Source organism: Amborella trichopoda, chromosome 2 (genome assembly GCF_054954075.1).
Source record: "Amborella trichopoda isolate Santa Cruz 75 chromosome 2, AtrichopodaSantaCruz75HAP2 v2.0, whole genome shotgun sequence".
In the NCBI taxonomy this organism is placed as follows: Eukaryota; Viridiplantae; Streptophyta; class Magnoliopsida; order Amborellales; family Amborellaceae; genus Amborella; species Amborella trichopoda.
In genome coordinates this window covers 55,647,525-55,674,215 of record NC_142337.1, presented here as the reverse complement: position 1 = coordinate 55,674,215, position 26,691 = coordinate 55,647,525, and the positions used below count along the sequence as shown (strand labels likewise).

The following is a 26,691-nucleotide window of genomic DNA, read 5'->3' as shown; positions in this document are numbered from 1 at the left end:
AAATGCAATAATACTCTCTCTTGGCAAAAATAGGTTCATAATTTACCGAGATAACCTTCTTTTGGGTATAATTATCATACTCAAAGGTACTTTATCTATCTTTTAAATGCAATAATACTCTTTCTTCGTAAAAATAGGTTCATAAGTTTTCAAGATAACCTTTTTTTTATCAAACACAGATAATTATGGAGTATCATACTCAAAGGTACTTTATTTATATTTGAAATGAAATAATACTCTCTCTTGACAAAAAGAGGTTCATAATTTCTCGAGATAACCTTCTTTTGGATCAAACACAGATAATTATAGAGTATCATACTCAAAGGTACTTTATTTATATTTGAAATGCAATAATACTCTCTCTTGGTAAAAATAGGCTCATAATTTCTCGAGATAACCTTCTTTTGGATCAAACATAGATAATTATAAACTATCATACTCAAAGGTACTTTATATTTGAAATGCAATATTACTCTCTCTTGGCAAAAATAGGCTCATAATTTCTCGAGATAACCTTCGCTTAGATCAAACATAGATAATTATGGAGTATCATAATCAAAGGAACTTCATTTATATTTGAAATGCAATAATACTATCTCTTGACAAAAATACGCTCATAATTTCTCGAGATAACCTTGTTTTGGATCAAACAAAGATAATTATGGAGTATCATACTCAAAGGAACTTTATTTATATTTAAAATGCAATAATACCCTCTCTTGGCAAAAATAGGCACATAATTTCCCGATATAACCTTTTTTTGGATCAAATACAGATAATTATGGAATATCATACTCAAAGGAACTTTATTTATATTTGAAATATAATAATACTCTCCCTTGACAAAAATAGGTTCATAATTTCTCGAGATAACCTTTTTTTGGATCAAACACAGATAATTATGGAGTATCATACTCAAATATACTTTATTTATATTTGAAATACAATAATGCTCTCTCTTAGAATAAACAGGCTCTAAATTTCCCGAGATAATCTTCTTTTAAATCAAACACAGATAATTATGGAGTATCATACTCGAAGGTATTTTATTTATATTTGAAATGCAATAATACTCTCTCTCGACAAAAATAGGTTCATAATTTCTTGAGATAACCTTCTTTTGGATCAAACACAGATAATTATAAAGTATCATACTCATATGTATTTTATTTATATTTGAAATGTAATAATACTCTCTCTGGGCAAAAATAGGCTCATAATTTTTCGAGATAACCTTCATTTAGATCAAACACAGATAATTATATAGTATCATACTCAAAGGTACTTTATTTATATTTTAAATACAATAATACTCTCTCGTGGCAAAAATAGGCTCATAATTTCTCGAGATAACATTCTTTTGGTTCAAACACAGATAATTATGGAGTATCATACTCAAAGATACTTTATTTATATTGGAAATGTAATACCACTCTCTCTTGGCAAAAGTAGGTTCAAAATTTCCATAGATAACTTTCTTTTGGATCAAACACAGATAATTATGGAGTATCATACTCAAAGGTACTTTATTTATATTTGAAACGCAATAATACTCTCTCTGGGAAAAAATAGGCTTATATTTTATCAAGATAACCTTCTTTTGGATCAAACACACTTAATTATAAAGTATCCTACTCAATGGTACTTTATTTATATTTGAAATGCAATAATACTCTCTCTTGGCAAAAATAGGCTCATAATTTTTCGAAATAACCTTCTTTTGGATCAAACAGAGATAATTATGGAGTATCATACTCAAAGGTACTTTATTTGTATTTGAAATGCAATCATATTAGCTCTTGGCAAAAATATACTCATAATTTTTCGAGATAACCTTCGTTAGGATCAAACACAGATAATTATGGTGTATCATACTCAAAGGTACTTTATTTATATTTGAACTATAATAATACTTTTTCTTGGTTAAAATATGCTCATAATTTTTCGAGATAACCTTCTTTTGGATCAAACACCGATAATTATGGAGTATCATACTCAAAGATACTTTATTTGTCTTTGAATTGAAAAATATGTTCATAATTTCTCGAGATTACCTTCTTTTGGATTAAACATAGATAATTATGTAGTATGATACTCGAAAGTACTTTATTTATATTTGAAATGCAATAATAACTTTCTTGGTAAAAATTTGTTGATAATTTCTCGAAATAACCTTCTTTTGGATCAGACACAGACAATTATGAAGTATCATACTCAAAGGTACATTATTTATATTTGAAAAGAATTAATACTCTCTCTTGGCAAAAATAGGTTCATTATTTATCGAGAAAACCTTATTTTGGATCGATCGCAGATAATTATGGAGTATAGTACACAAAGTACTTTATTTATATTTAAAATGCAATAATACTCTCTTTTGGCAAAAATAGGTTCATAATTTCCCAAGATAACCTTCTTTTTTATCAAACACAGATAATTAGGGAGTATCAAACTCAAAGGTACTTTATTTATATTTGAAATACAATAGTACTCTCTCTTGGCAAAAATAGGTTCATAATTTCCTGAGATAATATTCTTTTGGATCAAACACAGATAATTATAGAGTATCATACTCAAAGGTACTTTATTTATATATGAAATGCAATAATACTCTCTCTTGGAAAAAATAGGTTCGTAATTTCTCAAGATAAACTTCTTTTGGATCAAACAAAGATAATTATGGAGTATCATACTCAAAAGTACTTTATTTATATTTGAAATGCATTAATACTATCTCTTGGCAAAAATAGGCTCATAGTTTCCCGAGATAACCTTCTTTTGGATCAAATACAGATAATTATGAAGTATCATCCTCAAATATACTTTATTTATATTTGAAATGCAATAATACTCTCTCTTGGCAAAAATAAGTTCATAAATTTTCGAGATAACCTTCTTTTAGATCAAACACAGATAATTATGGAGTATCATACTCAAAGGAACTTTATTTATATTTGAAAAGCAATAATACTCTCTCTTGTCAAAAATAAGCTCATAATTTTCCGAAATAACCTTCTTTTGGATCATACACAGAGAATTATAGAGTATCATACTCATAGATACTTTATTTATATTTGAAATGCAATAACACTCTCTCTTGGCAAAAATAGGCTCATAATTTTCCGACATAATATTTTTTTGGATCAAACACAGATAATTATGGAGTATCATACTCAAAGGTACTTTATTTATATTAAAAATGCAATAATACTCTATCTTGACAAAAATAGGTTCATAATTTCTCGAGATAACCTTCTTTTAGATCAAATACAGATAATTATGAAGTATCATACTCAAAGGTACTTTATTTATATTTGAAATGCAATAATACTTTCACTTGGCAAAAATAGGTTCAAAGTTTCTCGAGATAACCTTCTTTTAGATCAAAGACAGATAATTGTGGAGTATAATACTCAAAGGTACTTTATTTATATTTGAAATGCAACAATACTCCATCTCGGCAAAAATGGGCTCAAAATTTCTCGAGATAACCTTCTTTTTGATCAAACATAGATAATCATAGAATATCATACTCAAAGGTATTTTATTTATATTTGAAATGCAATAATACTTTCTCTTGGCAAAAATAGGCTCATGATTTTTTGAAATAACCTTCTTTTGGATCAAACACAGATAATTATAGAGTATCATACTCAAATGTACTTTATTTATATTTGAAATGCAATAATACTCTCTCTTGGCAAAAATAGGGGCATAATTTACCGAGATAATATTTTTTTAGATCAAACAGAGATAATTATGGAGCATCATACTCAAAGGTACTTTATATATAATTGAAATTCAATAGTACTCTCTTTTGGCAAAAATAGGTTCATAATTTCTCGAGATAACCTTCTTTTGGATCAAACAGAGATAATTATGGAGCATCATACTCAAAGGTACTTTATATATATTTGAAATGCAATAGTACTCTCTTTTGGCAAAAATAGATTCCTAATTTCCCAAGATAACATTCTTTTGGATCAAACACAGATAATTACGGAGTATCATACTCAAAGGTACTTTATTTATATTTGAAATGCAATAATACTCTCTCTTGGCAAAATTATGTTCATAATTTCTCGAGATAACCTTCTTTTGGATCAAGTACAGATAATTATTGAGTATCATACTCAAAGATACTTTATTTATATTTGAAATGCAATAATACTCTTTATTGGCAAAAATAGGCTCATAATTTCCTGAGATAACCTTCTTTTGGATCAAACATAGATAATTATGGAATATAATACTCAAATGTACTTTATTTATATTTGAAATGCAATAATACTCTCTGTTGACAAAAATAGGCTCATAATTTCCCGAGATAAGCTTCTTTTGGATCAAACACAGATAACTATGGAGTATCATACTCAAAATAACTTTATTTATATTTGAAATGCAATAATACTCTCTCTAGGTAAAAATAAGCTCATAATTTCTCAAGTTAACCTTGTTTTGGATCAAACACAAATAATTATGGAGTATCATACTCAAAGTTACTTTATTTATATTTGAAATGCAATAATGCTCTTTCTTGGCCAAAATAGGCTCATAATTTCCCGAGATAATATTCTTTTGGATCATACACAGATAATTATGGTGTATCATACTCAAATGTACTTTATTTATATTCGTAATGCAATAATACTCTCTCTTAGCAAAAATAGGTTCATAATTTTCCGAGATAACCTTCTTTTAGATCAATTAGATAACCTTCTTTTTTAGATCAGTTTGACTTGATTCTCAGCTCTCTCTCTCTATCTGACATACTTATAGCAATAGAAGTGGCCCTTGGAGAGAGAAAATGTACCCGGAAATACGGGTGACAAATGACCTATGGAGAGACAAAGAAATAGCGGTAACAAATGACACTTGGAGAGACAGATGGCCCGGGAAAGGGGCTTGAGTCACGGTGGTAGCACTCTACACCCTAGTCACCACATTGTAGTTTTCATTTCCAACATTAATACCACTTCATTAATATCTTTTAAAAGCTAACTCTTAATTTACTTACAACCTGTCTTCCCTACAAATTATCAAAAAAAAATATATATGAATTATTAGAAAAAAAAAAAAGAAAAAAAAAGTGGGGCCAGGTAAAGGGCTTAGGTCACGGTGGTAGCACCCCTATACCTAATGACTATGTTATAGTTTTCAATCATACTGACACCACCCGGGCCTATCTTCCCCACTGAATTTCCCACAAAAAAGGAGAGAGAAGAGGGGCTCGTGAATACGGATGACAAAGGGCTAATTGGCATGGCCTGGGCCAGGCCTAGGCGGCTCGAGGTTCGGGCCTAGGCCAGGCAAAGACAGGCTTGGCCCAACCGCCTCTTATTTTTCATATTTTTTGTATTATTTTGTTTTAATTGTGCCTAGAGGGGGCCGGCCACTCGTTGCTTCCTAGCCGGGAATATAGATTAGAGGCAGCGGAAAGAAGGCAGTTGTGGGCGTTGGGAGAGAGAGAGAGGAAAAGGGAGTTTTGTGATCGTTGCTTTTGTTGTTTAGCTTTGTGCGCCTTTTCCGAAAGACGTCACAACGGCTGCATGCCCTCCATTTCTTTACCCAGGACCACTCACTCCCACCTTACTATTTCTATTCTTTTTCATCAATTCTCTGTATCTCTTCACTCACTCTCATGAATTCATTTCAGTATCTCTTACCTTATTTTACCTGAACCCCTTGACCCACTTTTTGATACATTTTCCCTTACTTCTGAGCTTCTGAGGCAGTTTCAGTGGAATCTCTCTCTCAATCAAAAGGTGAATGCATGTGCAACCCATAAAAAGCTTTATCATCAACAACATATACATTAAGTTGGGAATCAACATAAAAGGACAAAAATGACAAACCATTACTTCTAAGTTCTAGATAACAGCAATAATTAAAGCACTACAAAAGCCTTGTACCTTTCATGTACTGTCTTTAAACTATAGTTTTACACTTGTTTTAAAACTCCAGCTAGGACCAACATTTCATAAACTATACTTCCTCTGTTAATACCATGATCAAGGCTCCCCTAATTTCTTTTTTTATACACAGTGGTATCTCTAATGGAATCAACAATAATCATCTGTGGTCTCAGCTATGGCCTTGGGGACCCCCTCTTGCAAGCAAAAAACAGGTGGAGTAGTTAGTGTTTGGGATCCCCCAAATGCATTCCAACAAAAGGGAGCAGCAATTCTCTCTCCTTTGAAAGGAATCAACTCAATCTCAGCTAGAGAGATGTTTGCACAAGGCACTGTATCACTGCATGCTAAGTGAACAGCAGGGCTTCTAATATCATAGGTCCCCTGAATTCTGGAGTAAGAAATTCCGGAAATCGCCACAGCCGAGGTCTGGTTCCTGCAATCTTTGGAGAGGCAGTAGTATTGGTCTATGATTATGGGGTTCCTCACATTGTCCATGCAAATGTCTTTGAAGCTCACCCCGGTTACTAATCCAGCGCCACCTTGCCATGTCTTGATTCTAACTCCATTGTCTGAATTCCTTATGACTGTGTTGCGTACTCTAACATCCGATATGCAGGCATGTGAGTTATGGTTGCCTAGGCTTCCTATGCTGCACAGAATGAAGAAAGCAATCTGTTAGTTCATGAAGTACTAATTGTACCTTTTAAGTGATCTTTGAATGCAGTGACGCAAGAGTTTGAACTCACAAGTATTGTCCATTGTTGAATTGGAACAATATTGAACTTGAGAGAGAGGAGAGAGTCATTTTCATTCTTTATATAATTATGTTGCAATCAAGAGAATGTAATGGATAGTGGACCTGATGCCATGGCTATGTCCACAAGTTACATTTTGTATATCAACATTCATGCACCCTGCTCCGATTGATATGCAATCATCACCTGCGAAAAAGAAATGTGAATTCAGAATCGTCTGCAGAATAAGATATGGAATGCAGATTAAAAACTTTTGAAGAGTCTTTTGAATCTCTTTTCTTTCTTTTCTTAAACTATTATTACCATTGAAGATGATGGAATTGTAAATTCTAACAGATTCTGTATTCTCTAAATGAATGCCATCCGTGTTGGGACTTAATGCAGGAGTAGTTATGAAAATAGAGTCCACAAAGACTTCTCGGCAGCTGTCAAATATGATATGAAATTGGGGGCTGTTCTGAAGTTTAAGACCTTTCATTGTGAGATTTGAGCTCTTGAAGAACCGTATTGCCTGTAGCAGAAGCAATGATTATAGAGCCATGAGTGTCGGTCATTTGATATTTTAAAAACTATTGAAATTTTGGAAACCCAAGATTGAAAAAACTTACAACAGGACTATCACAAGGCCCCGGTAATGTCGATCCATTTACGCCCTGTTTTGTGAAGGATTAAAAGGTTAGTAGGCTCATATTTAAACTGGAATTCCATATATTTAGTGAAAGAAATTAGTGGTTCTGTATGGTTTTTGCATGTACTCTGTGAGGTTTGCAAGGGAGGTTCCACCATTTTTCTCCCTTTCCTTCAATAAGTCCACCTCCTTTGAGGCTCAAGCCATCAGCTCTGAAGAAAACTAGCCATTGCCGCCTACTATTGTTCTTTGGCCAGGAATCCGGGCCATCTGGTGCCATCAGTGTGCCATCCACCTTTCCACCAAATTCAAAAAATTGTTAGTCTCTATAGTTGAATTAGCTCTTTCCTCTCTATCTCTCTGTGATGTCTTATGGTTAGTTGTACTTTTCAAACAATTGAATGAAAATGCAGTTGCTTTCAATCAATGTTAGCATGCATCTCTCTCTCTCTCTCTCTCTCTCTCCAAAGAAAATTCTGAGATTAGCAGGAATTAAGTGTAAGGTACCTGAAAAATCAGTCCAGGTTGACAAGGGCCTGCAAAAATTGTGGATTGTATCATGAAGGTAAAGCCTGCTGGAGCAAGAAGAATAGCCATTTCTACTAGGCATGCTGCTGCCCATGCTTTTTTTAATGCCTCTGTATCGTCAGTTATGGCATCACCCTTAGCTCCAAAATATCTCACATCAAATACATCCAGAGAGGAGGAAGAGTTATAAGAGCCTGAGTTTGCTGGTGAAGGTGAAGGTGAAGGTGAAGGTGAAGGTGAAAAGCTATAAGAGCTTGAGTTAACTGGTGAAGGCGAAGGTGTTGGAGAATGTAAGGAAGAGTTATAAGGGCTTGATTTAACAGGTGAAGGTGAAGGTGAAGGTGAGGGTGAGGGTGAAGGTGAGGAAGAGTTATAAGAGCTTGAGTTAACTGGTGAAGGTGAAGGTGAAGGTGACATTGACGGTGATGGTGAAGGTGAAGGTGATGGTGATTGTGGTTCAAAAATGGAGGCTTCAACATAAGAATTCCTGTGCTTTGAATGGTGATGAACTCTTCCCTGTACTAAATCACTAGAAAAGACGTGGAAGAGAAATAAAATGCAGAGAATCGGTGAGAACCTGTGAAGGACCAACATGGTTCGTGAACTCAATTCCCTAGAGCAGCTCGTAAACAGAGCTTTTCACCCTACAGATTTGATGGATTCTAGGATTTGTTCAAGAGTATCAGTTCACAATCCAAGGAGTCATTGCCAGAGCATTGTCCAAACTTAAAAGAGCAACTGAGAACCTCAAAAGGAATTCCATGGCTATCAACATCAATTCACTAGACCATGTCCTACAAAAAGTTTCTCTGAATAGAAAATTGATGGGTCTTTCGGGCTTTTCGTCGAAGAATCAGTTCAGAGTCCTATGAACTTTTCTTAATGCCCAATGCTATCAATAAGTATATATGACCAAAAGCTCAGTTTGAGAGAAGCATGGGTAACTCAGCCAAGCATAGTAAACATGCACAACAAAACAGGCAGGGTTGAGAGAGATTTATAGATGGGAAATTTAGTGGCAGGTGTTGTGGATCTTCTTCACCAACACTTTATTATTAGATTTCTTGTTTTTAATGGTTATTGTGGAACCGACCAATCCCATTGAGGGGCTTCCTTTTTGTTAGTGTGAGGCCTCCACTATTTCAAGGAAAAAGTGGAGGGAATGAGCAATTCATATGGTTTGAAGGCCAAACCCATGCTCTCAGTTTTTCTTGTCCCCTTACCCATTTTATGGATTATGGGTAACCTAATTTCAGCTAACAGGTCTTTTTAATGAGATTATGGAAAAAGAGTAAGATTAATTTGAACGGAAAGTATACAATGAGAATATTTATCTTAATGAGATTATGGAAAACAAGTAAGAATAATTTGAAAGAAAAAGTATACAATTAGACTATTTATCTTTTGGACAAGGTGGTCACAGTTACCTCACCTTTGAATGTTAAAATGGGTGGTTACATTTATTCTATTGACCAAGCACAAAGTTCAAAAGAAATTTTTTTAAACTTTATGATACAATTACGCTATCAAATTTCACATCGGATGGTTATAAGCAATTATGACCTCAATAGTCTCCATTGTATACAATCCCCAATTTGAATACAAAAACTATAGGCCAGATGGAACGCCAAAAAAACTGGTATGAAACTAGAGGAGAGGAGAAAATAGCTCACCCAGTGGGATATTGTGGTGCACCCATGGTGTATAATATGACACTAGTCATGAGAGAGAGAACGTGGTGAAAGAGGGAGTATAGAGGCGCAGCCTTACATGATAAATGGCCGTTTTAACAATTATACTCGAACTGGAAGAGACACTACATTAATTTCCATTGAATTTCAAAACGTTTTGTTATTAAAACTAATTGAACAACAAAACAATAAAAATCTACCATCATAAGGCGTTAGAGACATGCCATTTATGATCGAAACTTATTAAGGCTTTTGATATTCAAACTTCCCAAAACGACTTTTTGTAATTAAAACCGATTTAACTGAATGGTGATTTAGAAATCAGGACAGTACGAGTTACCATTTTTCTCTTACCAAGAATTCAATAAAATGCCCTATAACTTTTCACTTTCTAGAGAGAGAGAGAGATATGGGCTTTTCACTTTCTAGACATCTTTGCATGGTTATTTTGACTGCAAGACCATGATTTTTAATGTGTGCTTTTGGCGCATGCAGTGGTACCATACATACAGCTTGAGCTTGATAGTATTGATGGCGAGAAAAGAACTTAGATGCGGTTTATGTTAGCAGAGCCATTGGATGAACGAACTTTCCGGTTGTTTATTTTTGTGCGATAATACTTGGGAATGTCACTAAGGTATGACTCTTGATAGAGTAGAATAACGGACTAAGATGTGTGTAGCCGAACCAAATAGTTAAAAAAAAGTTAAAATGATGATGATGATGAATCCCTAGAAATGTCAATGTTGAGTACAGGCTACCAAGTCGGTAAAAGATTGAGAGAGATAAGGGAGAAGTTAATTAGTGATTCATTTTTAGGCAAATTTGTTTGTGGGAGAACTTGGCTCGTGGAAAAGGAGTATGTTCTTGAGAGAATGGAGAATTGGCTATTAATTGTCGCTATAAACTTTCAGGTTGCGTTTGGTCTTTAGTCTATGTTTATTATGAGGCCAATATGGTTGCTGATATTCGTACAAAGAAGGCTACAGTTTTCTCAAATGCCACTGATGATCTAAATCGCCTGGTTTTCTTTCTCTCGGGTTGTTGCATGATATAGCAAGCTTGCCCTATTCTAGGGTTGTAAATTTATGAGTTGTATCTTCTTCTTCTCTCCCACTGACTTATCCCAAAAAAAACAAAAGAACGGAGAATTGGAGCCTAATGGTATTTTTATAAAGTTAAAAAGGCATTTCAATAAATTATTGTGGGGGACCGGGCCTAAGCTTGGCCAGCCTGGGCTCTGACCCCAACAACTCGGCACAGACCGGGCTAAAGAAGCCCATGCCTAGTCCTAGATCTATTATGCCATTTTTTCCTACTTAAGAATATACAATACAGTTTAGAGACTTAGCCAACTTACTTTTCAAAAAAAAAATTGGGCTATCAAAATGATTGATGCTTTGTGCATAAGAGAGAAAATTGTGGTCATTTCGGTGGTGGGGTAAAGTGGTTGAAGAGTTATTTAATTAACCGGTATTTGTCGTTGAGGTCAGATGCTAATCGCCACAATCAGGTGACATTCCCCAATACTCTCTCATATTGAAATCGTTTCTTTCGGTTGGTTGTGCGTGATGAGTAGGAAGAACACAAATATGAGCTATTTAATAAAAGAGGCGGTGCCCTCTCTTATTTGAACTTGTAGGGAAAGGGATTGTTTTTATTTCAAGGAGATGACAACTACTATCACTCAAAAATTGGATCGTTTGGGGTAAGTCATGAAGCATGAGAAATTTTTTTTTGGAATTTTGTGTCTATTCAATGACACTCTTACTACCACCCATTTTGCAATTTAAAAGACTAGAATGAATGTTACCTCTTGTATAAGAAGTAAACGGTCTCTTTGTAGATAATATCTTATAATAAGGTTTAAATTATAATTATCGGAAGCACGCAATTAGGGCGGCACTCCCTCTCCGGAACCAAGCTCCGGCGCTCCGTGGCTGGGATCTCGTCTGGAACCCATTCCCAACGTTTTAGAAGCTCACTCCTATTTTAGGATTCTCGATCATATTCACAACGGAGCTCGCTCTCGCTACCGCACGGATCTCACTCCCACTGTCCCACGGAACGCGTTCCATAACATTGTAGATGTGGTTTCCCAACAAATTAGATCCCCACTCCTAGAGTTTTAAGATCGCGATCCCTATGTTCCCAGAACTCCATTCTTAGGGAGGATCCCACCATGAACAAAATCATAACCACCCACTATTAACACGATACGGTTATCAGTTAAAAAACACATAGAAATTAGGCCTCCAGGACTCAAAGCAGTTATTCTAGCCCTATATCCAGATGGATAATTTTTTGTTACTCCATTAAAAATGTTAATTTGCTTTTCCAATCCGTTACAAAGGTTTTTCTTTTGAATTCCTATAGAAAACCAGTCACCTCAATTCTTGAATGCGTAAAGGCCAGCTTTTATAACATACCTAAAATCCCCTTGTATATTTCTATTTTCATGGTTTTCCTGTAAAATCAACAGCTTCCCAATTGATTTCTCTGTGTCTTGCCTGAGTTTTTTTAAAAAATAAAGGAGCTTGTGCTCTTCTCCTCCTCTATTAAGGATATCACCAAGCTTCATAGCCATGGAGTTGTTTGCAATCCAATGATCATTTTCATCAAAGATTTTAGCCATTTTCAGAGCTTGTTTGGCCTTTTGGAGATCGCCATAGAGGTCCCCAATTACTAACAAGCGAGGTTGAGATGAGTATGTGGATTTTTGTTGTCATTTTGCTTTCTGAGGAGAGAAAAATAATCCACTCATTGTGAAGTCGACAAATGTGTTCATGAAGTTAGAGAGGGGGAGGGGCACATCTTGGCAGATGGGTCCGTTGGATCAAGGGTGCAGAGATTGAAGAGGTTGTGAATGTCTGGTCGAGAGAGAAAGAAAGGAGAAATGGAGATTGGCTCCAAGTTAAGCAGAACGCGATCCAACCTTGAATGGAGTTCGATCTATTCCAAATAGGAACACATTTTTTCAAATGGGGGCGCGACTAAACTTTAAATGGGATGTCGTTCCAGTTGTCTATGAGAGCGCAATCCTAATGAATATGGGAATACGATCCCATTTTACATGATATGTGTTCCCATTAAATAAGGATCTCGATCCCAATGTATCAGGAACGCGCTCTCTATTCACACGGGATCTTGATCTGTAACTTTTACCCTCACCGGAACTTGCTCCCCGAGCTCTTGAGCTTTAGGCAGCCTTCGATCCGACGCTCCCGCTCCTGATAACTATGGTTTAAATAGGGATTGTATCTTTTGTACATGGAAGTCACAATCATTCTTGTCCCTTAAATTTCAAAATGGGTGGTTATAAGAGTGTCATTGATTAGATACCAAGTTCCAAAAAAACAAATTCTCAAACTTCATGACTCACCTCAAGCCATCCAATTTGACATCTAATGAGTAGGAATGACCTCCATATATAAGAGATAAATAGTCCCTTTATAAAGAATCCCATTTAAGTATAACCATCGATTCTCTCCCTCTCCCTAAAATGCATAGTGTGAGAAAGAGGCTCGAGTGTTCAACCTCAGTTGAGCTCTACAAAGGCAACGAATCTACCAGTAATGAACTTCGATAAAACTGTTGGACTTGCTCTCCTCATTATTCAGAGAACTAAGCATTGATAGAAAGGGTGAAGTTGTTAATTTCCATTGACGGGAATCTTCGGTATGGTTATAAGCGAACACGGACCCAAAATAAATTCCCACATTGGTGGATATGAAAATATTTGCATGTAAAAATTACGTTACGCATGTATATCTACACATTTTTCCCATGGCAAAAATTTGACACCAATTCATAGGAAAATACAACTGCATTTCTTCACATATTAGAGATTTTAGAGGTATTTTAGTTATTTTATTTTGCTGAAAATATTTTTATTAGGGATTGTTACATAAATGTTACAATTATTTTCACTCATTAAATGTCAAATTGGATGGCTTGGGGTGTCTTATGAAGTTTGAGAATTTTTTTGAATCTTTTTGTCTATTTAATGACACTCTTACAACCACCCATTTTAAAATTTAAGGGACAAGAATACTTGTAAATTTCATATACAAAAGATAAATGGTCTCTTTATAAACAATCTCTTTTTTTATATTGTTTACAAGTACGAGTTTAAGAGAGAAGTGAACACCCAAAATTTGGTGTCAAATTATTTTATAGAAAAAAACTAATAATAAAATAATGTAGAGATGTGACATTGTGATTGGGGCCGTAGCAACCGTCCATTCAGAATTGGCAGTTGGATAGGAGGAATATATAAATTTTATGTAGTAGGGGACACATAGAAAGCTTGCCCTTTACTATAAATGATTTACAAATAGAAAATTATAAAGGCTATAGGGCTAGGCCATGCCGAGCCGAAGCCCCAATGAGGCCAGCCTGGTGCGGCATGGGCCAACCCTTTTTATCTTATTTCTTTCTGTCTTTTTATTTTTTGGATAATGTTTCACCTCTTTGGCCATGTCAAGGCCAGGGTCGGCTTTGTAGACGCTAGTCTCTGGCTAGGGCCAAAGCAAGCCCAGCCCAAGCTTGACTCGTTGTCAGTCCTAGACAAAAGAACCCCCACTTGTTCCAAATTTTAAACATGGTACAACGTTTTTCATTAAAATTTCTAGTTTTGTGTTTGGAACCTTGGATAAGGCTGGGAATGGATTGGGTAATGCCTAGGTCAATCAAGACGCAGAGACGATCTCACCATGTTTAAATTAGACCTGGAACCAACCCAGTCTTCGGTTGTGGCCAAATCAATTGGACTGGCCCACACACCAGGTCAAGTAGGGTTGGATTGATCTCGACCTAGACCCAACCCCACATTCGACCAAGACCTAGACTCGAGCCATTCGGATTGAGGTCAAGTGGACCCAGACCCAACCTGTTGAATTATTTATTGGCTCCAGACTCTTTCCCACCAACCTTTAACAAGCGAAAATTTTGGTAATTTTTCCATAGGTCAAAGTTTGGAATGCCCTTGCATGTGCAAGATTTCAAACCCAAAACATTAGTGTTTTGGGCATTTTTAACAAAAGGAAAAATATGTAAAGAGACCATTTCCTTTTAACACAAAGTCACAAACATTCTTGTACTTTCGATTCAAATTGAATAACTGTGAGCATGTTATTGGCTAGACTTAAAATTCTTAAAAAAAAATCTCAAACTTTACTAATAAATTGGCTTATATGACCACTTGAATGGTATGTTTGGATAATTTGACCATTTCAGTGGTATTTCCCAAAAAATTTAATTTCTAATTTGCATTTTTTAGCTTGCGTGGTACCTGACCTATTCACACGTAGCCTTTTTTTAAGGGCTGCTATATATTGGGGAATGTAGGAGTGCCTCACAAGTTAGTTTGGAGTGATGCAAGCCTTTTGTTGAATTATTGGATAGGGAGAGGGTTTGCATCATAGATGATGAGGCTAAACTTTTCTATAAGGATTTAAAAAAAAGAAATTGAGAGATAAAACCTATGTGATGCTTGCCCAACAATTATCTTGGACAACATATCAGTCTCTTCCACCTAGTTGCCTAGTCAATTACTTTTGTACTATTTTAACATTATTGTTAATAATGCTTTTGTTTTGTTGTTTTAATTATTTCTTATTGTGATTATTTTTATTATAACAACACACAATAGAAGGGGTTTACTTTTAATTATATTTTTGTCCTTAATTTATCATTCAATCCACTTCTAATTTCATCCTCCTTTTAATGGAAGTCAAACCTTATAAAATACCAGTGATATCACTTGACGTTTAGGTTGCTTTAGGAGCTAATATAAATCATTTAAACTAGGCCAAATTATATATGCTCCCTCAGAAGCATAGTGTTCATTCATTCTCTACTCTAGGAGTATTTTTAGGGTCCCAAATTTAAAAAATAAAAAGAAAAACATCATCTTACGTACTGAATATGTGCTTGAAACCCATAAGACGGCTGGAAAATTATTAAATTTTATAATTAGGAGTTAAAAAAAACTTTCAAACCGTTTTATAGGTTTCAACATTAGAGCTACATTCGTAGAGGGTTCGACTTACGACTTTACTTTTTGTCGTATGGCCTAGGCCTCATATAAACCCCATCATTAAATAAATATCAATTGTTAATGTCAATTTTGTAATTTTAGCATATTATACTTTGAGGTATATCATCACTAAAGCCGTATCTCAACTATTTGAGATTAGTTACGTAAATCTTGTTCCACTATTCCGCTCTATCAACGGTCATATCCTCAACGAAACTACAATTCAATACATAAGATTATCACTACTTCTATCCATGTCCCTTTGGTCTTCTTTTTGTCATTTTAAAGCCTTCCCTCTTCATGTCGCCTATTGGAGCCACCTCTAAGTTCTCTCGAATATATTCATTCTGAATTCTATTTTTTTTTGTCTTGTCACTCATCCATCTCAACATTCTTCCCTTAGCTAGACTAATCATGTTGGTATGTTGTTTCTTGATTGCTAAATTTTCATATCATAAAGTAAAGTTGGCCTCACAGTTGTCCTATAGAACTTCCCTTTAAACTTTATTAGTATGTGAAGATAGCTAATTGTAACATTTAAATGTGTTTGATCAACAAAAACGAATATTATCTTTGAATTGTGCTTACATTCTAGATGCGATTTAATTTCGCATTTTTAAAATTAATTCTAGTAATTATTCATCTATGTTTTACCATTTGACCATGTTGTATAACATTGTTTTTCCATTGCTATGAAAGTCTTTTAATAATTTTTTCTAAGTTCTACAAAATTACAATATATTATTACTTCTCTTTCTGGATGGTATCATAATCGTCTAATGTTTTTAATATATCGTCAAAGATCAAAGTTATTTGATGAAAAAAAGCTCTTGACCTACCTACAAGTGATGTGAATTAATATATATTCACTAATTTTTGTGCCCCATTTGGTTCTAAATTTTTAATGCTCTAACTATTTTTCCTTGAAAAATAGTATTCCAGGAGCTGGTGGGACCTATACTATATCATAGGCAAAAGGGCTGACAAATATATTTCCCATCATATAATGCAGAAGACTTTGATACCACCTACTGGAGTTCAATAGTATCCTACCACCCTATCTGCCGTCTGATGTCAACAATAAACTGTTGTGAAGTCACATTTCTATACATCATTTGTTTCTGGAAAAAAAGAAAAAAAAAAAAAAACTAAAATCATATGACTCCTTTACAATATATGCCAAAGTGACCTAAGAAATCATGTATTGATTAGTTTTTTAATTAATAATTTATTTATTGAATTTAATATACATTAATGTATTTTCCTTGCAATCTTGCCTTGTGCATGCCACTATATTAAACATGGTCAATCAAGTTTGCATAGTGTAACTATAAATTTTCTACACTACAATGTGGATATAGTGCATAGAATGATAGATATAGATATAAACAGTCAAAGAATATAAATATATATGCTTTTAAAGAAGCTTATAAGCAGGATCCGAATCTTGGATTTGGTTTCTCAATCTTCAACGATTTAACTACCAAAGCAAGAAGACAAGAAGTGGGAACCCAACCTCCAAATCCCAATTGATATTTCCACTTGCATGTCACACTTTATATAGATCTATTCTTGAAAGGACAAATAATATAAGGCCATATTTCTATGGGTGGCAGCATATATGATTTTTATTTGGGCTGATGGCTATCCGATCTTGATTTTTTCTGAAACTAACCATTGGATCTTAATTAAACAACTACTATTGATCCGATCATGTTATATATTAATTGCAGCCCGAAAATAACAGTTGATAATAGTGTATCAACAGTCTGATCCGGATCAAATCACTATCGGCCTTGTGTGCATATGTATTGTATGTCTCTGAGGATGCATATAAAGGGTACTTCAATGCAAGATGAGGACTAAGCATTTAATCTTCTGATTTCAGCAATTTATGCCTCCCCTTCATCCATCCATCCAATATTATTTTAAGTATGGGCTTCTTGGGTGTTCATCAAGATTGGCTAATGATTTTATTTTAGAGCCAATTAAGGGCACAAACAAAAGTAGGCAAAATACAAAGAGATTGGAGACACCACTAAGAGGCAGGCATTCGACCAATCGACAGTTAGAATTTCACATGGAAGGAGAAGATTGCGTTATACTTTATAGCATTTTTCATGCTCCTTCCATGTTAAATTCTGGCCGTTGATTGCGTTTAATGCATGCCCCTTAATGGCATCTCCACCATTGATTGCTGCCCAGATCTGTTGCCGGACCACGAGCTAAGCTTCTGAGGCATCGATGTGGGGCTCCTCCCAGCACTCTCGACTCCCACAAAACACGACAAGCACCCGAATATGTTGAAAAATGAAGAAGTGGAACATCCCATCAAGAGTCTGGGCCTGTGAATTGACCATGAAACTTGTGTTTCGAGGAGTTTGGCTGCGACCATGTCTTCGAGAGCATGGTAGAAATAATGGTTATAGGTTGCTCTGGGGCTCTCCTCATCATAAGGATGGTTCTTTTTCTCTAAATATTTGGCGGTTCCCATGACGATTTTAGGAGAGATGTAGTGTTTGTTGCCAGTTTGGATGGTGAGGTCGTTTGAGATTCGGGGCGTTCAGGATCGAGGGAGCTCCCAATCTTCTTGGCATTCATATCAGAGCAAACTTGGGGGAGTTCAAAGGGCAGTGGATAACCAAGTGGACTGTGGGGCATTTCGAAAAAAAATTTAAAATCTATAGCAAATGATATTCCTTGTAATTTTGAGCCAATTCAACTCTTTTTGTATTTTACATTTTTTTTTTTTTTTTTTTTTTTTTTTTTGTGCGTCTAGATAATTGGCTCTTTATTTTCATGGGAACATTCTAGAACTTTCTTTGTAGAAATTGGTAGTGCAGGCCTACCAAACACAAACTTTTCTGTATTCTATTCCGAGCTTTATAGTGACCAGCCATCCGCCATCTTTCCTAAGAAATACAAGGTGGTGACGGGCGGGTATTCTCATGATGAAAAAACGGGTAGGGGTCTGTCTTTTTTTAAATTACTCAAAAAAAAAAGAAAAAAGATATTCTGATTACGATGGACCCAATAACCTACAAATATCCTACATAGATTTCCGCGATAAAAGCTTCTTTAAGTATTACGCTCCAAGCCCGAAATGGCATCTAGTTTCGTGTGGTTAGGGAGCAAGGTGCAACCATAGTTACCGAGAGTGGGAGTGAGAACGGGAGCGACTCCAATTTCGGGAACGGGAGCATCGGATCGATGGCTACCCGAAGCTCCGGAGCGAGTTTTGGTGAGGGTAGAAGTTACGGATCAAGATCCCATTTGAACAGGGAGTGAGATTCTGATACATTGGGATCGAGATCCCTATTTAACAAGAATGTGTTCCATGTATTTACGGAACGAGATCCCGTTTGATTAGGAAGCGAGATCCGGTTTGAATAGGAAACGAGATCCCATTTTAATAGAGAGCGAGATCTTGATAAGTTAGGATCGAGATCCTTATTTGACAAGAACGTGTTACATGTAACATGGGATCGTACTCCCATGTCTATTAAGATTGCGCTCCCATCGACAACAAAAACGAGATCCCATTTAATTTTGAGCCTCGCCCCCATCTTAACAATACCACGATCCTATTTGGCTAGGATGGAGCTCCATTCATTGTAGTTCTGCACAATGGTGGTCCGCGCCCCCATCGCAGAACTCTACTTGTATGAAGAACCCAATTCCATTACAAATGGATTCATGCACCAACTAAGCACGGTAGCCCGTTCCCATACAAATGCGATATCAATTTGGTTAAATTTAAAAACCATTTTTCTATCTATTAATGGCCCATGCGGCTAAATCCATGTACAACCGATCCTAGAAGTCCATGGATTAATTAAATCTCATTAATCTAGTATGAAATAAAGTCTTCTAAGAAATATATTGTCTAGGATTTGGGTACCATTTGGATACAACCAAAGCATATATAGTTACTGTTAGGCTTAGATTCGAGAAATGCATCACCGTTATTTTTTGATAGATATAACTATATGAAAATTTCTCTTCTTCTTTTTTGACTTCAATTCTATTTATTTATTTATTTATTATTAGAGATGAGAAGTGATTTGAGAAGTTTGAAGTCAAAACAAACTTCCCCATAGAAATGGAAATTGTCAGGGGAAAAAATGAAATGATTTATTTCTAATTTATAAACTCAAAATGTCAAAAATGAGATTGCGGCAGGCATACGTCATCTCGTTGTAGTGCATCTATATATACGCATGTGTGCCAGCCATTGTCACATTAACCATGGATCGCCCCTCACCCCCACAAGACCCGGCAATTGACTCAGAGAGGTCCACCACAGCCGCACCACAGGCATCCATCGTGGCTGTAGTCGCCGGAGCAACGGGGCTCGTGGGGGCGGAGCTCGTGGCTTTACTGGCATCCCGGCCAGACTGTTCCAAGGTCTATGCCGTGGCCCGTCGTTCACCTGGGCACGACGCTGACAACCACCACCATCAGAAGCAGTGCCAATCCATTGCATGCGATCTTCTAAATCGAGAAGTGACTGTGTCAAAGCTCTCGGAGCTTGAAGATGTGACCCACATCTTCTGGACCACTTGGGCTGTCGACTTCCCTTTGGACTCCCCCGATTGCTCTGATATGAATGCGAAGATGATGGCGAACACCCTCGATGCCCTCCTTCCGAATGCCCCGAACCTCAAACACCTCACCATCCAAACCGGCACCAGACACTACATCTCCCATAAAATCATCATGGAAACCGGCAAATCTTTAGAGGAAAAGAACCATCGTTATGATGAGGAGAGCCCGAGAACAACCGATGGCCATTGTTTCTACTATGCTCTCGAAGACATGGTCGTGCCCAAACTCCTCCAAACACAAGTTTCATGGTCAATTCACAGGCCCGGACTCTTGATGGGATGCTCCACTTCTTCACTATTCAACGTAGTCGGATGCTTGTGCGTTTACGCGAGCCTATGCAAGCACCTGAGCATGCCTTTTCTGTTTTGTGGGATTCCAGAGTGCTGGGAGGAGCCCTACATCGATGCCTCCGATGCCCGGCTCGTGGCCCGGCAACATATCTGGGCAGCAATCGACGGTGTCGATGCCACCAAGGGACAGCCATTCAACGCAATCAATGGCCAGGATTTCACATGGAAGGAGATGTGGCCCAAGATAGCAGCCAAGTTCCAACTGGAGCAGCCGGAGATGTCACCGAAAAGTGGGGATGGGTGGTTTTCTCCGGCCAGGTCCGTGGTGGAAACAATGGGCGACAAAGGGGAAATTTGGGCTGAGATCATTGAAAGGAATGGGCTGAGAAAAACGAAGGTGGAGGAGATGGCAAATTGGTGGTTTTTGGATGGGTTGTTCAGGATGCCCTACAAGATTTTGACCACCGGAGAAAAGGCCAACCGGTTTGGATTCACCCACACCTGCGACACTGTCTCTTCCATTCTCTATTGGATTGACTTCATGAGACAAGAGAAACTCGTGCCTTAAGAGTCCCTTCTTTCAGGGTGCTGAAAACACTGTAATACCATGCATGCTCCCTATAATATTTCTTACCAATATTGTCATGTCCGTGCCTTTTAGTTAAAGAGTGCGGTTTGTATAAGCTCTAAACAATTAAACTAGAGCACACCTCTAAATAGTGTGGTTTCAATACTAGAAATCAAGTCATCTTTAATTATAAAATTTATAGCTTTAAAAACAATGTAGATCGAGCCAATCTATTAAAACTTGAAAATTAACAGTCCAAAAGTGCGTTACAAGACGTACTATTTCTAAAAATTGGAATCCATGTCCATGCATCTTGATGTCGAGATGAATAATTTGACGATATTTGGACATCAAAACAACCTTTTTTAGTTAAATTTTTTTGGTGATTGTTTAAAACCTCGGCTCTTCGTTAAGTTAATGGCGCCTTTGCTCTCCTGTCACATGGGCTTGGGGGGAAGAGTATATTATGAAAAAAAAAAGGGGATTTGGGTTCAAAATATATCTCTTATAAAATAGGAAAACATCATGTAGAATACTTGGGTAATTAAAAAAACTGATAATTTAGTGGGGATTTGGGCTCCTTACCCTCTTTTTTTTCTTTTTTCTTTTTTTTTTTAGTGAGGATGAAGTTCTAAAATTAATCATTAGGCTCAGCAGTACTATCGCTAAAGCCTCAGCCCATCCTCATAAAAGAATTTTTACTCCCCTGGGGTTGGATCACAAGACCTCATGCCTATCAGTGTAATTTTCTTTTCTTGCTGCGATATCTCACTCACTCTGTATGTGTTCATTACATTTTAACTCTCTTACTTGTCTGTGCTGTTGTGATCTCTCACTTTGTATGTGTTGATTAGAGTTTTTAAGTCTCTCTCTTGTAGAGTATGAAACCTCTCTCTTCTTTTCTGAATATCTCACTGTAACTTTTATGAGGTATTCATTATAATAACCACCCACCTCTTATTTTCATAAGGAATCCCTTCTATTTTAATTGGGACTCCTTTTCAAGATGACTTGTGCCTACGTGGTGGGAAGAGGTTGACTGGCAGCGAAAGGTGGAGATGGTGCATGGAGCTGGCAAAAACATGCAGAACTTTTCAAAGTTTTCAAAATTGGAATCGGTGTCCGACTCACCAGGGTCGATTCCAATTCACCTAATTAGACTCGGACAGGTTATATTTTTAACAGAAAGTTGGGAAAAAGAAAATCCAAGATCAGGAGAATCGGGGTGATTTCATGATTCTTCAGACAAGAATTGCATGATTCTTGGTCCCGAACTGACTCAGTTAATTCCACTTTGACTCGGCGATATTTCAAGGGTATATTGTATGTGGATCGACGAAATTAGAAAAAGACAATAATTGGACCAAATCTAATGGTAAGGCTACATGTCACTGGCTTATAGATGGTGGGATCCACATGTAAATAAATGATACTTTTTTCTCTTTTTTTTTGATGTATTAATAGTAGAAATGGAAGGTAGGATATTATGTTGAGACATCCATCGTCGTATTTTATTTTATTATTTTTAATAAAGATTTAAGTGAGCTATAAGGTGGCAGGTGAGTTCAAATGGGAGGAGAAAAGAGGGTAGGTGTTTGTATCCAAGAGAAGGCAAAGATGAGCAAGCTTCCTAGAGAATGAGGTTACTAGAGAAAGTGGAGCACAATATTATAAAAATCGGACCAACCATCGAATTGGGGGGAGATCTAGTTCCGTCAAAACCGATTTTGATTTTCGATCCCATCAATTGTATTCAATTTTTAAAAAATTAAAAGGATTAAGAATTATAGTTTAAAATCTAAAATATAATAAAAAAAATGTCATTCTATTTGATCAATTTAGAAGATCTGACTAACCAAATCCGGTCAAATATACATTCTAACTATTTTTTTATCCGACTTGATTTTTATTATGTACAAGACTAGCAAAGGCATTGATTGCCAGTCCAAGCGATCGGACTAAGCAGTTTGATACGGTATTGATAAATATGGTGGAGTTTCCGCATTAAATAAAGGTTCTTCTTCTCTTGGGATTTGGTTTTCCATGATAATTTTGGAAGGACCTTGATAAATAATGTTAGGAGACAAAACGTACTTGAAACAAAATACTAGTCCATTGAAGTGGTAGACGATATTGGAGAGAGCATGGACCCATCAGTAAATTAATGATATTGGGATTGTATATAATGGTATCGTTTACTTATTGTACAAGGAGGTCACAAATACTTATAACCGTCCGATGCTAAATTTGATAGCTTAAGAATGTCACAAAGTACAAAAAAATTTCTTTTGAAATTTGAGTTTGGTCAATGAAATAAATGAATAAAACTACCCAATTTCACATTCAATGGTCAAGATTAATTGTGACCACTTTATACAATAGGTAGAAGATTAATTGTGACCACCTTATACAATAGGTAAATGGCCTTGTTGTATATTTTTTTTATTTTTCTTTCCTTTTGCTTTCTTTTTCGTAAAAAAAAATGTCAATGGTTTGTAAGAAGGGTAAGGTAAGTGATCCAGAAGAGAAAAGAGGAACAGAAGGCCAAAATATCAGTGAGCATCGTGGTGAATCTAAACCATAAATCGTGATTAGTAGAAAATAATAGCAATTTTAGGACAAAGTTACGGATTCTTCTTTTGACGAAAAAAAAATTATACTGCGATCTTACACTTAAACGAAGTGTTTGGTGGTCTACACTATTCATTTGAGTTAAACTAATATTGCGTGATATTTAATACTAATCACCGAAATATAGTGATCATTAAAAATAATAAAATTATAATAAATAAATAAAATTATAATTTGGATAAACATTTTTTAAAGGAAAAATTTTATGTAAGGTTGCAACCTTAAAATGTAGAATTGAAGGTGCACCTCAAAAATCAATCATAAAAGGTTGTTTGGATGTTGAAAAACCCTCTAATTGATCATATGGACAACGAGTTGCATGAATATGAAATGAAAAAAAATATTTCGAATCCGCGAAGTGATGTATCATACAATACATTATCTGGACTGTTTATTTTCAAGATTTTCATGTGTTCATAGATCTACTTGATTTGAACCATTTTCAGAGTTTAAAATTTTATAATTAGAGATTGTCAAAAATCAAGTGAGATTCTCAAAATAATAATAATAATAATAATCATAATTAGAGATGAAAATAGATTCTCAAGCCATCCAGAGAATTTTTTATATCAAAACTACATTTTTGACAAAATTTAGAGGTGCACCTTAATTGGATTGTTTAAGGTGCACACCTTCAAATTTTGTCATAACATATAATTTTGATGTAAAATATTCTTAAGATTATCTCAAAATTTATTTTCAAATCTAATATAAAATGTTAAACTTTAAAAATGATTAAAATCAAGTAGATCTATAAACATATGAAATTCTTGAAAATGGACGATCTAGATAATGTGTTGTAAGATGCACCATTTTTAGGACCTAAAATCTTTTTTTTCTTTCATAGTTATACATATCGATGTCGAGATGATCAATTAGAGGATTTTTCGACATTAAAGCAACATTTACCAATGAATTTTTGAGGTGCATCCGTAGTTCTACATTTTAATGGTGCAACCTTATATAAACTTTTCCCTTTTAAAATTATAATATTAACTATATTTTTTATTATTAAATTTGTATAATAGAAGAAAATAACTTTCAAAAAAGGCATGTTTAGCTGATGCATAAATATTTCCCCAAAAAAAATATTTATATATGTAAACACTTTGCAGGAAAAACTTTTGCAAACTTTCTTTAACCATGTTTGTTAACTCGTTTAAAAAGCATTGTGTGATGAATAACATATGTTTAGTAACTTGTTTATTACTTAAATATATTTTACAGATATATTAAATTTATACATGCAATATTTGAAGATTATAACTAGAAATATAGAGCTATATAATATATAATATAATGTATTTTATGTTTATTTTATTGAAGTAATTTGTATTATATAATATATAATATAATAGTTAATATAACATATGATATTTATTTATCATATATATAATATAAAAAATAATTAATAATATAAATATAAGTATAAATGTACAATATATGAAATAATATAATATGTAATATAATATTTATTATTATAAGGGAAATGACCTTGTGAGACCCTCCCACACCTATGTGTGTAGGACCCCAAAGATCACCATTAAATTTTACACATATATCTAGAAAAGTCAAGTCTCATACCCTGTGATAACTTTTGTAGAGATCTGTGCTAAATTTAATGGTGATCCTTTGGGGTCCTACACACATGAGTGTGAGAGGGTCTCATAAGATCATTACTCTTATTATAATATAGAATATAATATATGTTATTCATGTATTATATATATATATATAGCATAATAAATACATATAATAAAATGTTTATTATAATAAATAATATAATATATGTTATTCATGCATATGCAACCTTAAAATGTAGAACAAAATATGCACCTCAAAAGTCCTTTGAAAAAGCTTGTTTTAATGTTGAAAACCCCTCTAATTGGTTATCTCAACATCAAGATGCATGAATATGAAAAAAAAAGAAATTGAGTCACTTAAATAGTGCATCTTGCAACACATTATCTAGACCATCCATTTTCAATATTTTCATATGTTTATAGATCTTCTTAATTTTAACCATTATTGGAGTTTAAAATTTTATAATTAGAGATAAAATTAAATTTTCACATAATCTTAAGAATTAGTTGAAATCACATGTGTAGTATGATAGTTTTCCACAATTTAAAATATGAAGCTCATAAAATTCAAAAAGAGAAACAAAGTTGATATCCTACATTTTTAGAAGAAAAATATCACATTTCAAAATATTTGGGATTCTATAACTAAATTATATAGTAATTTAATAAATTTTTGCAGTTCTAATAAACTACAAAAAGAAATGAAGCTAATAACTAAATTTTGTTGAAAAGAAAACATCTTTTTTAAATATTTCAAATTTCACTGGTAGAAATTTTGAAAATTAGTCATAAATAGTTTTCAAAACATTAAAAAGTTAGGGCGTGGTTTCTATAAGGTTGCAACCTTAAACAATCCAATTAAAACGCGCTTCCAAATTTTATCATAACATATAATTTTGTTTTTAAAAATTCTTAGGATTATCTCAAAATCTATTTTCATAACTAATTATACAATTTTAAATTTAAAAAAAAAAGGTTAAAATCAAGTAGATCTATAAAAATATGAAAATTTTGAGAATGGGCCATCTAGATAATATGTTGCAAGACGTGCTATTTCTTGGACTTAAAATCTGTTTTGTTTTTTTATATATATATTTATACATATTGATATCAACATGATCAATTAGAGAGTTTTTCAATATTAAAACAACATTTTTCGATGGATTTTTCAAGTGCATCTTGACTTCTATATTCTAATATTGCAACCTTGTATAAATTTATAAGTAAAACTACAAAAGTGGCCCTAACGCTCAAATACTGGGGCGGATATGAGCAGCACTTGGGAGTATTGTTGAACTTCCCATGCGCTGCGGTAGAGGTCATAGGCCAAGTGATGCGGTCAAGCCTGAGTCGAACAATTCAAAAAAATAATAAAAAATACTTCCAATCCATCCCTTCACAAAAATTACTTATGGAACATTTTTCCTCCCTTTTTGAGGTAACAATGGTTATGA

The 26,691-nt window shown here is 34.8% G+C and overlaps 2 protein-coding genes across 3 annotated transcripts; one reads left to right on the top strand and one right to left on the bottom strand.

Moving 5' to 3' along the window:
• Positions 1–5,777: 5,777 nt before the first annotated feature.
• LOC18431398 (polygalacturonase At1g48100) lies at positions 5,778–8,851 on the bottom strand. Of its 2 annotated transcripts, none has more exons than XM_088858689.1 (6): positions 7,806–8,851; positions 7,426–7,593; positions 7,279–7,323; positions 7,142–7,181; positions 6,775–6,856; positions 5,778–6,564 (listed from the first exon to the last, which is right to left on the bottom strand). In XM_088858689.1, the coding sequence occupies exons 1-6, from the start codon at positions 8,418–8,420 to the stop codon at positions 6,063–6,065; spliced, it is 1,452 nt and encodes a 483-aa protein (XP_088714815.1). In that variant the 5' UTR covers positions 8,421–8,851; the 3' UTR covers positions 5,778–6,062. The 2 variants fall into 2 exon arrangements, with proteins under 2 accessions (XP_088714815.1, XP_006841586.3); XM_006841523.4 differs by having other exon boundaries at positions 6,974–7,181; positions 7,806–8,847.
• Positions 8,852–19,737: 10,886 nt separating this feature from the next.
• Positions 19,738–21,195, top strand: LOC18431400 ((S)-8-oxocitronellyl enol synthase CYC2). Its single transcript, XM_006841525.3, has one exon. It carries the CDS (start codon positions 19,806–19,808, stop codon positions 21,021–21,023), a length of 1,218 nt encoding a protein of 405 aa, XP_006841588.1. The 5' UTR covers positions 19,738–19,805; the 3' UTR covers positions 21,024–21,195.
• The last annotated feature ends 5,496 nt before the right edge of the window (positions 21,196–26,691 follow it).

Excerpts from the sequence above, each read along its gene's own strand:
- LOC18431398 (XM_006841523.4), bottom strand. The coding sequence starts at position 8,420 with ATGTTGGTCCTTCACAGGTTCTCACCGATTCTCTGCATTTTATTTCTC. Across the intron at positions 7,594-7,805 it reads AACCTGGACTGATTTTTCAG|GTGGATGGCACACTGATGGC; the intron begins GTACCTTACACT and ends TTTGGTGGAAAG. Across the intron at positions 6,565-6,774 it reads GGACATAGCCATGGCATCAG|CATAGGAAGCCTAGGCAACC; the intron begins GTCCACTATCCA and ends CATTCTGTGCAG.
- LOC18431400 (XM_006841525.3), top strand. The coding sequence starts at position 19,806 with ATGGATCGCCCCTCACCCCCACAAGACCCGGCAATTGACTCAGAGAGG.